The sequence below is a fragment of the Ornithorhynchus anatinus genome, chromosome 15 (assembly GCF_004115215.2).
Source record: "Ornithorhynchus anatinus isolate Pmale09 chromosome 15, mOrnAna1.pri.v4, whole genome shotgun sequence".
NCBI classification, from domain to species: domain Eukaryota; kingdom Metazoa; phylum Chordata; class Mammalia; order Monotremata; family Ornithorhynchidae; genus Ornithorhynchus; species Ornithorhynchus anatinus.
Window position 1 is genome coordinate 730,470 of NC_041742.1, and position 16,819 is coordinate 747,288.

Here is a 16,819-nt window from a genome sequence, read left to right on the forward strand (position 1 = left end):
CCTCCCTCATTCATTCAATCATCGTGTTGGCCTCTTTCATTCATCCAATCGTCTTTATTCATTCATTCATTCAATAAATTGAGCGCTTACTCTGTGCAGAGCACGGGACTGAGCGCTTGGAATGAACAAGGCGGCCACAGATAGAGACAATCCCTGCCCTTTGACGGGCTTACGGTCTGATCGGGGGAGACAGGCCGACCAGAAGAATGGCCGTCAATAGAGTCGAGGGGGAGAACATCTCGTAAAAACAGTGGCACCTAAATAGAACCAAAGCGATGTACATTGCATTAACCAAATAAATGGGGTAATGAAAATCTGTGAAGCCCTGTGTGCAGAGCACAGTTCTCAGCGCCGGGGGAGAGCCAGGGTCATCAGGTTGTCCCATGTGGGGCTCGCAGGCCTCCCCCCCAATTTTTTACAGATGAGGTCCCAGGGAAGTGACTTGCTCCAAGTCACCCAGCTGACTATAATGATAATGTTGGTGTTGGTTAAGCGCTTAGTATGTGCAGAGCACTGTTCTAAGCGCTGGGGGAGATGCAGGGTCATCAGGTTGTCCCACGTGGTGCTCACAGGCTTCCCCTTCCCCCATTTTTACAGATGAGGTCCCAGGGAAGTGACTAGCCCCAAGTCACCCAGCTGACTATAATAATCATAATGTTGGTATTTGTTAAGCGCTGACTATGTGCAGAGCACTGTTTGAAGCGCTGGAGGTGATCCAGGGTCATCAGGTTGTCCCATGTGGGGCTCACAGGCCTCCCCCCCCAGTTTTTTTTTACAGATGAGGTCCCAGGGAAGTGGCTTGCCCCAAGTCACCCAGCTGACAATAATAATAATGTTGGTGTTTGTCAAATGCTTAGTATGTGCAGAGCACTTTTCTAAGCGCTGGGGGAGATGCAGCGTCATCAGGTTGTCCCATATGGGGTTCACAGGCTTTTCCCCCCATTTTTACAGATGAGATCCCAGGGAAGTGGCTTGCTTCAAGTCAACCAGCTGACAATAATAATAATGTTGGTGTTTGTTAAGCGCTTAGTATGTGCAGAGCACGGTTCTAAGCACTGGGGGAGAGGCAGGGTCATCAGGTTGTCCCACGTGGTGCTCACAGGCTTCCCCTTCCCCCCATTTTTACAGATGAGGTCCCAGGGAAGTGACTCACCCCAAGTCACCCAGCTGACTATAATAATCATAATGTTGGTATTTGTTAAGCACTGACTATGTGCTGAGCACTGTTTGAAGCGCTGGGGGTGATCCAGGGTCATCAGGTTGTCCCATGTGAGGCTCACAGGCCGCCCCCCCCAATTTTTTTACAGATGAGGTCCCAGGGAAGTGGCTTGCCCCAAGTCACCCAGCTGACAATAATGATAATGTTGGTATTTGTTTAAGCGCTGCCTCTGTGCAGAGCACTGTTCTCAGTGCTGGGGGAGATACAGGGTCATTAGGTTGTCCCATGTGGGGCTCACAGGCTTCATCCCCACCTTTTTACAGATGAGGTCCCAGGGAAGTGGCTTGCTCAAATCACCCAACTGACAATAATAATGTTGGTATTTGTTAAGCCCTGACTATGTGCAGAGCACTGTTCTAAGCTTTGGGGGAGATCTAGGGTCATCAGGTTGTCCCACGTGGGGCTCACAGGCTTCATCCCCCTCCTTTTTACAGATGAGGTTCCAGGGAAGTGACTTGCCCCAAGTCACCCATCTGACTATAATAATCGTAATGTTGGTATTCGTTAAGCGCTGACTATGTGTAGAGCACTGTTCTCAGGGCTGGGCGAGATAGAGGGTCATCAGGTTGTCCCACGTGAGGCTCCCCGTCTTCATCCCCATTTTCCAGATGAGGGAACCGAGTCCCAGAGAAGTGAAGTGACTCGCCCAAAGTCACCCAGCTGACAAGCGGCAGAGATGGAATTGGAACCCGTGACCTCTAACTCCCAAGGCTGGGCTCTTAAAAATAATGATAGCATCTGTTAAGCACTTACTTTGTGCAAAGCACTGCTCTAAGCACTGGGGGGATACAAAGGGATCAGGTTGTCCCACGTGGGGCTCACAGTCTCCATCCCCATTTTCCAGATGGGTCACTGAGGCACCGAGAAGTGAAGTGACTCGCCCACAGTCACCCAGCGGACAAGTGGCAGAGCGGGGATTCGAACTCATGACCTCTGGCTCCCAAGCCCAGGCTCTTTCCATTGAGCCATGCTGCTTCTCTAATCAATTCAATCGTATGGATCGAGCGCTTACTCTGTGCAGAGCGCTGGACTGAGCACTTGGGATGGACAGTCGGGCACCAGAGAGAGACCGTCCCGGCTCAACAACAGGTTCACAGTCTAAATGGGGGAGACGGACAACAGAACAAGTGGTCAGGCATCAATACCATCAAGATAAATAATATCATAAATATATGCACACCATTAATAAAATAGAGTAATAAATAATATATACCAATATAATAATAATGATGGCATCTGTTAAGCGCTTACTATGTGCAAAGCAATGTTCTCAGCGCTGGAGAGGATACAAAGTGATCAGGTTATAATAATAATAATAATGTTGGTATTTGTTAAGCGCTTACTCTGTGCAGAGCACTGTTCTAAGTGCTGGGGGAGATACAGGGTAATCAGGTGGTCCCATGTGAGGCTCACAGTTAATCCCCATTTTACAGATGAGGTAACAGGCACAGAGAAGTTAAGTGACTCGCCCACAGTCACACAGCTCACAAGCCGGGTTTCGAACCCATGACCTCTCACTCCCAAGCCCAGGCTTTTTCCACTGAGCCACGCTGATTATCTCTAACCGGGCCCGTCTTGACGGGCTTGAGAAGGCTGTGAGTCCTTCACTGGGCAGGGATGGTCTCTAGCTGTTGCCCAGTTGTCCATTTCGAGTGCTTAGTACAGTGCTCTGCACAGAGAAAGCGCCCAATAAATACTAACGAATGAATGAAATACCACAATTATTATTGTGACACTACAACAGAGTTGGTCGACAACGAGTTTCCCTTTGATCACTGGTTCCCAGTTCCCATTTCCCTCTTCCTCCACTCATTCAATCGTATTTATTCGGCGCTAAGTGTGCACAGCACTGTCATAAGCGCTTGGGAAAGTACAGACCAACAATAAAGAGTGACAACCCCTGCACCCACTGTAGAATTAGGCCTCAGAGGGAGACAGTCCCTGCCCAACGACGGCTTCACCTTCCAACTCGGGCCTGTCACTCCAAACGCAAACGGTTGGTGTGACTGTGGGCAAGTCACTTAACTTCTGGGGGCCTCAGTGACCTCATCTGTAAAATGGGGATTAATAATAATTTTGGTATTTGTTAAGCGCTGACTACGTGCCAAGCACTTTTCTGAGCACTGGGTAAATACAAGGTCACCAGATTGTCCCATGTGGGGCTCACAGTCTTCATCCCCATTTTCCAGATGAGGTCACTGAGGCCCAGAGAAGTGAAGTGACCTGCCCAAAGTCACCCAGCTGATACGTGGCAGAGCCGGGATTAGAACCCACGGCCTCTGACTCCCAAGCCTGGGCTCTTGCCCGTGAGCCACGCTGCTTCTCTAAGCGATCAATAAATCCGATTGAATGAATAGATGCCCCCCACGGAACCCCAAAATGGGGCGACCCCCAACCCGACTGAGCCACGCAGACTGTGAGCCTCACTTGGGACAATCTGACAGTGCTTAGAACAGTGCTCGGCGCATAGTAAGCGCTTCACAAATACCAACATGGGGAAGCAGCGCGGCTCAGTGGAAAGAGCATGGGCTTCGGAGTCAGGGGTCATGAGTTCGAATCCCTGCTCTGCCCCTTGTCAACTGTGTGACTGTGGGCAAGTCACTTAATAATAATGTTGGTATTTGTTAAGCGCTTACTATGTGCCGAGCACCGTTCTAAGAGCTGGGGTAGACATAGGGGAATCAGGTTGTCCCACGTGGAGCTCACAGTCTTCATCCCCATTTTACAGATGAGGGAACTGAGGCACAGAGAAGTTAAGTGACTTGCCCACAGTCACACAGCTGACAAGTGGCAGAGCTGGGATTCGAACTCACGAGCCCTGACCCCAAAGCCCGTGCTCTTTCCAATGAGCCACGCTGCTTCACTTAACTTCTCTGTGCCTCAGTTACCTCATCTGTAAAATGGGGACTAAGACTGTGACCCCATGTGGGACAACCTGATTCCCCTGTGTCTACCCCAGCGCTTAGAACAGTGCTCTGCCCATAGTAAGCGCTTAACAAGTACCAACTTCACTGGGCCTCAGTTACCTCCTCTATAAAATGGGGATTAACGGTGAGCCCCACGTGGGACAACCTGATGACCCTGTGTCTCCCCCAGCGCTGAGAACAGTGCTCTGCACATAGTAAGCGTTTAACAAATACCAACATTATCATTATTACCAACATTAGTATGTTTATTACCGGGGACAGGCCGGCGGAACCAAAGTGCGCGGGAGGTGGTGTTACAGCGAATAGAGTCCCCCATTGGGGGGCCGAATTGAAGGTGGCGCCGGGGCCCTTTGTACGGGCAGGCCGCCGCGTGCGTGCGTGCGTGCCGGGCGCGCGCACGTAGGCAGGCAGGCAGGCAGGCAAGAAGGCAGCCTTTCCCGACAGCCTCTGCGCCGGGAGCGCGGGCAAGATGACGGCCCAGGCCCAGGAGAAGGAGCAGCAGGAGAGGCTGAGGGAGGCGGCGGCCCTGGGCGACCTCCTGGAGGTGCAGAAGCTGGTGGAGAGCGGGGTCAACGTCAACTCCCAGAACGAGATCAATGGCTGGTGAGTCTCGGGGCCTTCGACCATCCAACCCTCCCCCCCCCCCCCCCATCAGCTTGGGGCCAAAAATCAATGAGAAGAAGAATCGTGATCAATACTGATGGCATCTCTTCGGCAATTACTAATGCCAAGCAGTGTGCACGTAGGTTAGGGTGATAATGGTATCGGTTCAGCGCTTATTAGGTGCCAAACACTCTGCACAGAGGTTAGGATGATGGTGGTATTTGGTAAGCGCTTACTAGGTGTCAAGCACAGTGCACATAGGAAGGTAATGGCATTGGGTAAGTGCTTACTAGGTGCCAAGCACTGTGCACATAGCTTAGCATGATAATGGATTCGATTCAGCGCTTACTAGGTGCCAAGCACTGTGCACATAGGATGATGATGGCATTTGGTAAGCGCTTATTAGGTGCCAAGCACTGTGTACATAGGATGATGATGGCATTTGGTAAGTACTTACTAGGTGCCAAGCACTGTGCACATAAGTTAGGATGATAATGGTACCTGTTCAGCCATTACTAGGTGCCAAGCACAGTGCAGATAGGTTGGGAGGATGATGATGGCATTTGGTAAGCGCTTACTAGGTGCCAAGCACTGTGCACATAGCTTAGCATGATAATGGATTCGATTCAGCGCTTACTAGGTGCCAAGCACTGTGCACATAGGATGATGATGGCATTTGGTAAGCGCTTACTAGGTGCCAAGCACTGTGCACATAAGTTAGGATGATAATGGTACCTGTTCAGCCATTACTAGGTGCCAAGCACAGTGCACATAGGTTGGGAGGATGATGATGGCATTTGCTAAGCGCTTACTAGGTGCCAAGCACTGTGCACATAGCTTAGCATGATAATGGACTCGATTCAGCGCTTACTAGGTGCCAAGCACTGTGCACATAGGATGATGATGGCATTTCGTAAGTGCTTACTAGGTGCCAAGCACTGTGCACATAAGTTAGGATGATAATGGTACCTGTTCAGCCATTATTAGGTGCCAAGCACAGTGCACTTAGGTTGGGAGGATGATGATGGCATTTGGTAAGCGCTTACTAGGTGCCAAGCACTGTGCACTTAAGTTAGGATGATAATGGTACCTGTTCAGCCATTACTAGGTGCCAAGCACTGTGCATATAGGTTAGGATGAATATGATGGCATTTGGTAAGCCCTTACTAGGTGCCAAGCACTGTGCAGATAGGTTAGGCTGATGATGGTATTTGTTAATAATAATGGTAAGCGCTTACTAGGTGCCAAGTACTGGGGTAGATACAGGGTAATCAGGGTGTCCCACGAGGGGATCACAGTCTTCATCCTCATTTTACAGAGGAGGGAACTGACACACAGAGAAGTCAAGTGATTTGCCCAAAGTCACCCAGCTGACAAGTGACGGAACTGGGATTAGAACCCACGACCTCTGACTCCCAAGCCCAGGATCTTTCCACTAAGCCACAGTGCTTTTCTAAGCAGTTTGGGGTAGATAAGTGACTTGCCCAAAGTCACACAGCTGACAAGGGGCAGAGCTGGGAACAGTGCTCAACGCTTAGAACAGTTCCTGGCACATAGTAAGCGCTTAACAAATACCATTATTATTATTATTAGAAGCCACGACCTTTGACTCCCAAGCCCGTGCTCTTTCCACTAAAAGACGCTTAACTTCTCTGGGCCTCACTTACCTCATCTGGAAAATGGGGATTAAGATCATGAACCCCACATGGGATAACCCGATTACCTTGTATCTTTCCCAGTGCTTAGAAAAGTGCTGGGCACATAGTAAACGCATAACAAATACTATAATTATTATTAGGTAGGAGGTCAGATTGGACACAGCCTCTTTGCACACAGGGTACACGGTCTGAAGGAGAGAGAGCCGGTATTATAAAGAAGCAGCCTGGCTTAGGGGATAGAGTACGGGCTTGGGAGTCAGAAGGTCCTGGGTTCTAATCTCTGCTGCACCACTTGTCTGCTGGCTGACCCTGGGCAAGTCACTTCAGTTCTCTGGACCTCAGCGACCTCATCTGTAAAATGGGGATTAAAATTGTGAGCCCTGTGTGGGACAGGGACTGTGTGCACCCTGATTAACTTGTATCTATCCTAGCGCTCAGAACAGTGCTTGGCACATGGAAAGCATTTAACAAGTACCCGAAATGTTATGTATATTAATGTGTCTCCCCCTCTAGACTGTAAGCTCGTTGTGAGCAGCGAGAGCGTCTGTTTATTGTTATATTGTACTCTTCCAAGTGCTTAGTACAGTTCTCGGCATACAGTAAGAGCTCAATAAATATGACTGAATGAATTGAATGAATGAAAGGTATCCTCATTTTACAGGTGAGGAAACTGAGGCACAGAACCACTGAGTGACTCGCCTAACGACCCACAGCAGGGCAGGGGCCAAGCTGGGACTAGAACCCGGGTCCCCGGACGCCCAGGCTCTTTCCACACCTTTACTTTTATTGTACGATCCCAAGTTCCAGTATCGCGTTCTGCACACCTTAAGGTGCCCAGTAGGTAGTTCTGCATATAGTTGGCATCCAGTCCAGTGCTCTGCGCATCGTGACACCCAGTGGAGTGCTGCGAATACAGTCAGCACATGCTTACACACTCTGTACATAGTGGGAGATCATTACTTTTGCTTTGTGAAAAACAAATCTCCTCCAAGAGGCCTTCCCGGATTAAGTCCTCATTCCCTCCTCTTCCGCTCCCTCTTGCATCTTGCGCTTGAATTTGCACCCTTTCTTCACCCCTCTGTTAACCGCACAGCATTTATATTTATATTACAGATTATATATATATGTCTATAATTTATTTGTTCTTACTGAGGTCCGTCTCCCTCTCTAGACTGTAAGCTCACTGTGGGCAGGGAATGTGCTTACCAACCCTGTTCTGTTGTTCTCTCCTAAGCACTTAGAGTGCTGTGCCCCCAGCAAGCGCTCCAAAAATTCCCGTTCAATAAAACGAGTGATAAAACGCCACCTCAACTGCTTTTCAAGGGGAACAGATGAGAATTTGACTAACAGATTGACTTTTCAAGGGCTATTCTACCTGTTTGGAAGTCTCCCGACTCTCATCCGGTTCAAGTGACGTACCGAAGGTGCTGTGCAGAATCCGAAGGATAAGCCGCTCTGGCCGAGGGACCGACGTCCCTCCCCATCTAGGGGCTCCCCAATCCGCTCTCCCCCCGTTATTGCTGCATCCAGTCACCTACTGGCGAAAGCCTCACGTGTCTCCTTTGAAAATACACTACCTCATGAACGTTACCGTGGTCCTGCTCAGTTAAAGCCGCTTTGTTTCCTCCCGTCAGCGATAACCCTTCATCATCGCTAGCCGACTTTCCGGAGAGCTCCTCAGTCGTGGGGTACTCCTACCCCTTTCCCATCCCATGCGACCTTAAAAATTATTAAAGTGAGAATAATAGAGTTTATTTTGCTGGGTGAGAAAACCCACTTTATAATCGTTATACTCCTTCTCCCTCCCTTTCCTAAAATGCATTAGTAAGGGGGCTTCACTCCACGTCCAAGAACGTAGGTCCCCAAGTGCTGATGAAGCAGGGCAGCCTAGTGGACAGAGCGGGGGCCTGGATTGTAATCCTGGCTCCGCCGCTTGCCTCCTGTGTGACCTTAGGCAAGTCAGTAACTTCCCTGTGCTTCGGTTTCCTCCTCTGTAAAATGGGGGTTCAATACGTGCTCTCCCTCCCTCCTTAGTTTGTGAGCCCTGTGAGGGGCAGGGACTCCGTCTGACCTGATGACCTTGTATCTGCCCCAGAGCTCAGCATGATGCTTGGCACCTAAATTTTGGCTCAGTAATAACTGCGGTATTTGTTAAGCGCTTACAACGTGCCAAGCATCATGCTGAGCCAAAATTTAGGGTAAAGTACAAGTCGCGGTGTTCTAAGCAAGCATCGTATGTTGAGCACAACCACTGGATTTAATGCACTCTACCAAGGACCCGGTAAGGCATAAAAGAATCAAGAGATGCATTTCTTGCCCACAAGAGATTTCTACGGTAACTGAGCAGAAAGCTCAGGCCTCTTCCTCATCTGTTGCTCTATTACAAACAAGTGGTAGCTTGCCTCTTAGCACTAGGTTGGGTGGTCTTGGGGGACGGTTTTTCCATAGATGCACTGATATGGAAGGGCCAATTTTAAACTTTGTTACATAGAGGATTCTCGGCTGGGAAAATGAAACTGAGCACTTGGGAGAGAACCACAGAATTAGAATGATCCTTGCCCTCGAGCAGTTGACAGCGTTACCATCAAAACCTAGAGAAGAGGAAGCAGTTGAATGAAGAGCTGTGGATGACCGTATTATGGGAAGAGTGGGAGGGAAAGAGGGAAGTAGCCAAGTACCAAGGTGGTGCACAAGTGCTTAAGTGGCAGGGGGGCAGTACGGAGGGCGGGGAGATGAGAAACACTACGTTTGAGCATCCCCTAGTTCCTGTAGGGCAGGACCAGCTCCCCCTCTTCTCCCACTCCCCCCTCCAACCTTGGGCCTCAGCACGAATATGCTTCTGCAGCTAGGAATTTAAAGACCTGAGAGGCACGGTTCAAATTCATGGTTCCCACAGTAGCTCTAGACAAGGCCTGTAGTGTGCCTTTCGACCATTAAGGAGGAAGGTGGATGGAACACATGGAAACTGGAAATATTACCTGCGGGTCCGGGAGCCTGGCTTCGGCGGTGCTAGGGACCGGAATGGAAATTTCCAGGCTGTAAATGATTACACATAAACGATTATCCATCAGGCTGAATTAACCGCCGGGGAGGGAAGTGCGCATGGCTTTGTGGGCTTTGGTTCCTGAAAGCTTCAGCTGGTTCTCTCGACTCTGCTAGCTGCTTTGTCAGGGGCCACGGGAATCGATTCACATGCTTTTCTGTGTTAAGCACTAACCTGATCAGACCCAGTCCTGGTCCCTCATGAGGCTCCCAGTCTTAAGAGGGAGGGTGAGCGAGGATTTTTATCCCCATTTCACCGATTAAGGAAACCGAGGCCCAGAGAAGTTAAGTGACCTGTCCAAAGTTCCACAACAGGCCGGCGACGGACCTGGGATAAGTGCTCGGGTCTCCAGCTTCTCGGTCCCATGCTCTTCCCATGTCCGCGTTATTGTACGGCCCCAAGCACCCAGTAGAGCAAATGAGCTGGGCAGCAAATCGGTCTGATTCATCTTGACCTTGCTTGTGTTTGTGGGGCAGTCAACCAAAGGTATCCATGGGTGCATACCTTGCGCAGAGCAGTATATCAAGCACTGGGGTGAGGACCGCAGAGTGAAGAGATGGGATTCCTGCCCTCAGGGAGCTTACAGCCTAGCGGGGTAAACACACCCATGTCGGAAGGGGATCAGGGATTGGAAATCTGCTCTAAGTCCGGTCTGTCTTGGAACCCAGAACACAGTGGGCCTGTTGGGCTTTTAAGGATTGCCAGCTAGTTATGCATTAAGCACTTTCTCTGCCCCAATCACTGGGCTCAGCACTGGGGAGGGTACAGATATAACCCATCAGATAGAGGCGTGCATGTGGAAGGAAATAACTGAATCAGCCTCTCTCCTTGAAAGTCATTTTTTTTTTTAAGTAAAAGAAACGGTCAGCAAGCAAAGTCTTTATGTGAACTGTAAAGCGAAAACATCTGCTGCAGACCAAAGTAATAGCTTTGCCAAAAGGCCCAAATGCAGCCACTGAGAAGGGGATTCAGTCAATTCGATTTTCCCCGTAGGCGGCACTGATGCCTAGGACGCACACTGTCACGGGGCTAAGAAGTAAAGGATGAGAAATTATACAGGGGGAGAGCGGGAATGGGATTAAACATCCCAACTTCCTCGCTTTGGGAGAAACCGGGTTTGGGCCGCCGGGCGGGGTCCCTCCCCGGGCCTCGAGCCTCGGAGATTTGATTCGTCCTCCGATCCCGAGCAGAATCAAGTCACCGGTTTTCCCCTGCGGCACAGGACCTGCCTGCACTGGGCCTGCAAACGCAACCACGGCCAGGTGGTCTCCTACCTGCTCCTCTCGGGGGCCGACCGAGAGATTCTCACCGTCAAGGGGGAGAGGCCGGCCCAGCTGACCTCCAGAGGGGACATCAGGAAGATTCTGGGAGGTAAAACGCGTCCCTTCCCAGCTCCCCCTTTCCCCACCACCTGGGAAGTGCGGTGACCGAGGAGACGTTTTGGAGCCGTGTGGGCCGGGGTAACCCAAAACCAAAGATTCTCCCATTCCAGGGATGGACACCAAGCTAAGAGACGGGCCTCTGGGAGCAGGCGTGGTGGGGGCCGCGACAGTAACCCGCGTTTCCCGACACGACTGGTTTCACCGAATCCTCCGGGGTGGTGGCTTCTGCCTGGGCCCGGCGGATTTGGTTATTTTCCCAACGCTGGGGTAAGCCCGTTTCTTGGCCAGTTGACCCCAGAGTGGAGACGGTGGTGGGAAAACCGGCTCCAGACCACGCGTTTTGTTTCCTAACGGGCCTTTTCCCCCTTTTGTAGTAGAAGACACCGAAACCGCCGCCACCCTGGAGCTGAAGAGAGAATCGGAATTACCTTTCATCCCCAGCTATCTGGCCAACCCCCCCTTCCCGTTCACGTATACACCAGCATCAGCCTTGCCAGAGGGAGAGACAGCCCAAGTCCCGAGTGGGGGCCCCTCCGCGTCCCCCCCTGCAGGGGCCGAGATGCCCCGCCCGGGTGCGTTCCCGGGTACCCGTGCCTCTTTGCCCCTGGCCCAGAATGGAGCCGTCCCTCCTCCCTCTGTCTCCCCCACGGCTCCCCCCGCCCCCTCCACTTCACCAGTTCCACACAGGATGCCGGAAAGCACAACGCCCAGCCCTGGGTGCCAGCCCCTGCCGGGTCACGCTTGCCCCCTGTTCTCCCCCATCCCCCCGAAGCCACCGGTGCCCATGGAGTCACAGAACGGCCCATCCGCGGGACCCCCGCCGACCTTTCAGCCGTTGTTCTTCACCGGAACGTTTCCGTTCAACATGCAAGGTAAACGCCCGAGTGGGCACCGCTCTCTCCATCTCCCCCCACCCGGCCCCGCCACCACCGGGCTGCGGCAGGGCTGCGCACACTCCAGGAAAACAGAATTGACCTGTACCCTCTGCTGATGCAGACGACTTCCCTGTGTGCCTTCTCGAGTCTTCTCAGACCTTCTCAACACCACACCCAAGCCCCATCCATCTGTTCGACTTGGTCAGGGGACTGAGTGGGAATCTTCTCGGAATAATTCCGGTACTTGTTAGGCACTAAAATCTGCCCTTTCCTCTCCGTCAAAATCGCTACCACATGAATCCACTCACTTGTTTTATCCCGCCTTGATTACGTATCAGCCTTCTTGATCATTCATTCAGTCATATTTATTGAACACTTACCGTGTTCAGGACACTCTACTAAGCCCTTAGAGGGGTACAATACAACAATAAAAAGACAGATTCCTTGCCCACAATGAGCTTAAAGTCTAGAAGGATCTTGATGACCTCCTTGCTTCCTGTCTTTCCCCACTCCAGGTCTCATTTCACTCCGCTGCCCGGATCAGTTTTCTACAAAAAAGTCAGGCCAGGTCTCCCTTCTCTTTAAGAGCCTCCAGTGGTTGCCTATCTACCTGGGCATCACAAAGAAACTCCTCCCTCTTGGCTTTAAAGCATTCGGTCACCTTGGCCCCTCCTACTTCTCCTACCACAACCCGGCCCGCACACTCTCCTCTAATGCTATCTTTCTGACCGTACCTTGATTTTGCCTCTCTCACTGCCAACCTCTCGCCCACGTCCTACCTCCAACCTGGAACGCCCTCCCTCCTCACATCTGACAGACATTGGCTCTCTCCCCCCTTCAAAACCTTATTGAAGTCCCATCTCCACCAGGAGGCCTTCCCTGATTAAGGCCCTTCTTTCCTCTTCACCCACTCCCTTCTGCATCACTCTGACTTGCTCTCTTTATGCATCTCCTCTCCCAGCCCCACAGCACTTATGTACATATCTGTAACTTACCTATTTATATTCACGTCTCCCCCTCTAGACTGTAAGCTCCATGTGGGCAGGGAACGTGTCCGTTTACTGTTCTATTGCACTCTCCCAAGTGCTTAGTACGGTGCTCTGCACACAGTAAGCGCTCAGTAATTACAATTGACTGAGTGCCAAACTCTATATTATGCGCTGGAGTATATACAAGATAGTTAGGGCACAGCCCCTGTCCCACATAGGGCTCCCTGTCCTAAGAAACCCCTAAAATCCATCTTTCCGTCACAAGTTACCACACTCCATGCACTGGGCTTGATGCTTCCTCACGTCACCACGCTTCCTCTTCAGGGAGGCCACCATCTGACCAAGACTGAGGCAGTGCCATGGACCCCCCCCGGCTTTTAGCCCCAAGTAGGCACACCACCAAGCCAAAAAAAAAAAAGATTACGTGATCTGTCCCGACCTCCCAGCAGTCCCTCGGGAGAGTGGGAGTTGTGTCTTGGGTTTTCTATCATCCCAAACCAAATTACTGGGTAACGGCTAGCGCTCCACATAACCCTGTGCAAGAGAGGCTTTGGCTCGAGGTCGCAGGCTGAAACCCTCCTGCCCCAGCTTAGCGGCGGGGCCAGACACCAGTTTGTTTTGTTTGGGGTCCAGGCCTGCGGGGCAGGGAGCTGGACCGGAGGTGACGTCGGCCCCGAGCGGGTAGCTCGGGACAGATCTGGAATCGGTACTGCCGATGGTTCACTTGGCAATGTCACCTTGTTTCAATAGAGCTAGTCCTCAAAGTGAGGATTCAGAACCCATCCCTTCGAGAAAACGACTTCATCGAAATCGAACTGGATCGACAAGAACTCACCTACCAGGAGTTGCTCAGAGTGAGCTGCAGGGAACTGGGAGTTAGCCCGGAGCAGGTGGAGAAGATCAGAAAATTACCCAACACCCTGTTAAGGAAGGTCAGAGAGCAGAGCTGGCCTTGTGTTTGTCTGTGTGTCCTTTGCCTGGCGCATCCCAGATTACTGTACGAGTTACCTCACCTGCTTTCAGAGCCTTCTCTAGTTAAAGGAATCCCCGAGATCCTGGAGAATTTGGGGCGAGCCCCAGAGGAGGAAAATTGGGGTGTGAAATGGTCCACAGGCGGGCTCCTAAACCAGCTCCTCCGATTGCTTAATCTCATCGCGGGCCTGGAGAGGGAGGGCAGACCCCCAAGTCCTCAGCTCTAACAGTGAGCGTCTGCATAGTGGTCCAGACCCCTTTCTGTTGTGGGCAAAGAGTGTAGCATCCCCCTTATCTCTGATGAGCCCCCCTGGGTAAGGGCCTGCATCCCCCTGGCCCTCAGTCTCCGCTCTCATTAGGTCTTCAGTTTCCATGCTCACCTGTTTCTAGGTTCCTTGTCATCTTCTGCCCACTCTTCCCCCACTTGAAAAATTGGAAATCTCTCTCTGTTTTTCTAGCCAGCCCTGGCCTAGCAGCACTAATGAGTGGATTCTGGTTTTTTTTTTTTCTTTTAAAGGACAAAGATGTTGCCCGCCTCCAGGACTTTCAAGAGTTGGAACTGGTCCTGACACTAAACGATAGCAACTTTCTGCTCAGGAATGCAGCCTCAACCCTGACCGAACGGCCTTGTTACAACAGGAGAGCGTCCAAACTGACCTACTGACGGCCCCAGAGGGTCCGCCAGCTGAGAGCGCAGCCCCTCGGGGCTTCGGGAAAACTCTGGATGGAAAGGCGCGGGGCTCGGGAGGGGCCTGGGTGACCGTTCCAAACCTCAGCCCGGCCCACGGGCGGCGTCCGCCCTGTGGGAACCGGCGACCAGAGGAAGCTGCGGGACTTTTCCGAGAACGGTCCCCGGGAAGAGTTCGCCCCACCTCCCTTCTCTGGCGCGCTGAGGCGGTCGGGGCCCTGCCGGTGACCGAGCTGTCGGGCACGACGAAGATCTCCGGGGCGCGAGCCCAAGGCTCCAGCCTGACCCGGGAATGGCAGAGGAGGAGGAACGCGAGGTCCCCGACTGACAGCTTTCCACCCGGGAATGCAGCTGGGAGGTTTCTTAGAACTATAGTTCACTGTTTCTCAGGTTAAAGGTATTTAACACTATGATAAGGTACTCTAGTTGTAAATAGGCTGTTAACCAAAGTAGCTTCCCCTCTCCTTTTTCCTTTCAAACATATTCCTGGCTGGCTATCCTGCGAGACTGCTCTTCCTCCTAAAAGCACCGAGGCATTTGGTGGTGGCTTGTACCCTCTAGAGGTCGCCCAAACACCATCAAAAAGCGCCATTTTTTGTGTTTTCTCTCTATATTTCTCTTCCTCTCTCTCTCTCTCACACACACAATTGGGGCCGTCCCTGCCTAAGCAAAAGGAGCACAAACCCTAAACACCCTGGCAGAATCTCGGCCCCCCTCCGCTCTCCCAAAGGCCGCGGTCAAAAACCCGTCCGTCGGCACAACTGTCCGGTGGCAGAAGGTGAATTTGAAATTACTCACGTTTCTATGCAACTGTCAGATCCCAGAGCCTGTCACCGCCAGTTCTGTTTTGCCTCCAGAGGCCAGAGACCCCTTTGGCTCTCCCGGCCTTCCTGTCTTGCGATATTTTTGGGAGCGGGGGCTGGGATGCCCCACCCAGGCTCAAGTCCTGCAGCGAGCGAGCTCAGAAAACCCACCGGAGCCTTCTAGCAGAAAGCCCGAGAAACACCGGGGCTTGTGCCCAGCCCGGCGTCTTTCTCCAAAGTGTCCCTGGGCCACCGGAAGAGCCATCAGGATCCCGCACAGAGGCGAGCAGGTGAGCCACCGGAGCCCCCCGCTCCAGCTGTTGACCACCGTCCTGCCATCTTGGAGAAGTATTTTTCTCCCTGTAGTGCCTACGGTTTCCAAAGAAACTTACCTTCTTAACTGTGGTAAAGCAGTGTTACGTGGACAATGCAGCCGGGCGGGAGTGTGTGCAAGCTGTCGACGCACAGATATCACTCCCAGCAGAGGCTCTTCCCTGACCCCGCCAGCCAGGCACTGCCCGGGGCTGGGAGGGCTCGTCAGAGCCCCTTGCCATTCTCCCACATTACAGCCCGGCAGCTGGAGTAGAGGGTGGAGGTGGGAGAAAAGTTGCTGAGGGTCCCAGCCCAGAGATGGGCCCGGTGTTGACACGCACCTTAAACTAGATTCTGGGGAGCACCGCTGCCTGTAGACAAGTCTAAAAGGCCTAATCTATGCATCCAGAGGAATATTTTTGTATGCTTTGGGTAACTGAAAACTTCCTGGATTTTTTTAAATTCTGTTAACTGTAAATTCCCCCATTTAGTGGAGCATGAGTTCCCCTTGGGCCTAAAGCATAGAGTGCAGGGGCCTCAGGCTCTGATGCAGTACTGACTGTTTATCCTAACACACGTTATTGGAATTAAATAGTAACCCATTACCTCAGGCCAATCTCTGGTTTTTTGTCTTGCGGAGCTCCCTGCATTCGGTAAACCGAGCTCGGGTTTTCCAGGTGCCGGCGGGGCCCGGAGCCACTTTCGGAGCCGGAGTTTTGCCGGCGGGGCCGGCCAGCGGGAGCGGGAAGGGAGCCCTGTTCTTGGGTGAGGCAAAGTTAGTGTCTGGGCTGTGGCCCTTCCTTCAGCAGAGGTGATAGTCTGTGTGTCACTCTCCGCGGAAAGTCCTCACCCAGAGCAGCTTAACTATCAGCGGCCCAGCGGGAGGCTGAGTAAAATCAGCCATCCGGGCACCAGGCCCCCACGGGCCCACAGCCAGGAAGGGCCTGGGCTCTTTCCAGCCCCTTACAAAGTAGCCAGGGCAGAGGTGTCTTGTCTCCCCGCCCCGGGGCAACTAGGCTAGCTCTCCATTTGGCCACCACAGAACCAACTGACGTGGTCCGTTTGGAAGGCAGACCGATTGGCAGGCAGACAGCCGGTCTAGCCGGTCTCTAGAATTGAAGCTCGCTGTGGGCAGGGGATGTGTCTGCCATATTGCTATACTGTACTCTCCCACGTGGAGAGCGCTCCTTAAATGACTGACTGACTGCATCCCTGGACTTCGCCCCCTCGGCCAGGACAAGCGGATGCCATCGAGACCGTCCCTGCTGGGGGGCACCATCTGAACTTGCTGCAGCTGGCAGGGCTCAGGCCTGTTCTTTGAAGCCCAGAAGCAGCGGCTCCTCGCTGC

General features: G+C 52.3%; 1 protein-coding gene across 2 annotated transcripts; it reads left to right on the forward strand.

Moving 5' to 3' along the window:
- Nucleotides 1–4,557: 4,557 nt before the first annotated feature.
- Nucleotides 4,558–16,081, forward strand: ANKRD40 (ankyrin repeat domain 40). 2 transcript variants are annotated; one of them, XM_029080062.1, is made up of 5 exons: nucleotides 4,558–4,749; nucleotides 10,673–10,821; nucleotides 11,207–11,704; nucleotides 13,447–13,628; nucleotides 14,186–16,081. In XM_029080062.1, the coding sequence occupies exons 1-5, from the start codon at nucleotides 4,616–4,618 to the stop codon at nucleotides 14,330–14,332; spliced, it is 1,110 nt and encodes a 369-aa protein (XP_028935895.1). In that variant the 5' UTR covers nucleotides 4,558–4,615; the 3' UTR covers nucleotides 14,333–16,081. The 2 variants fall into 2 exon arrangements, with proteins under 2 accessions (XP_028935895.1, XP_028935896.1); XM_029080063.1 differs by having other exon boundaries at nucleotides 11,210–11,704.
- Nucleotides 16,082–16,819: the final 738 nt, after the last annotated feature.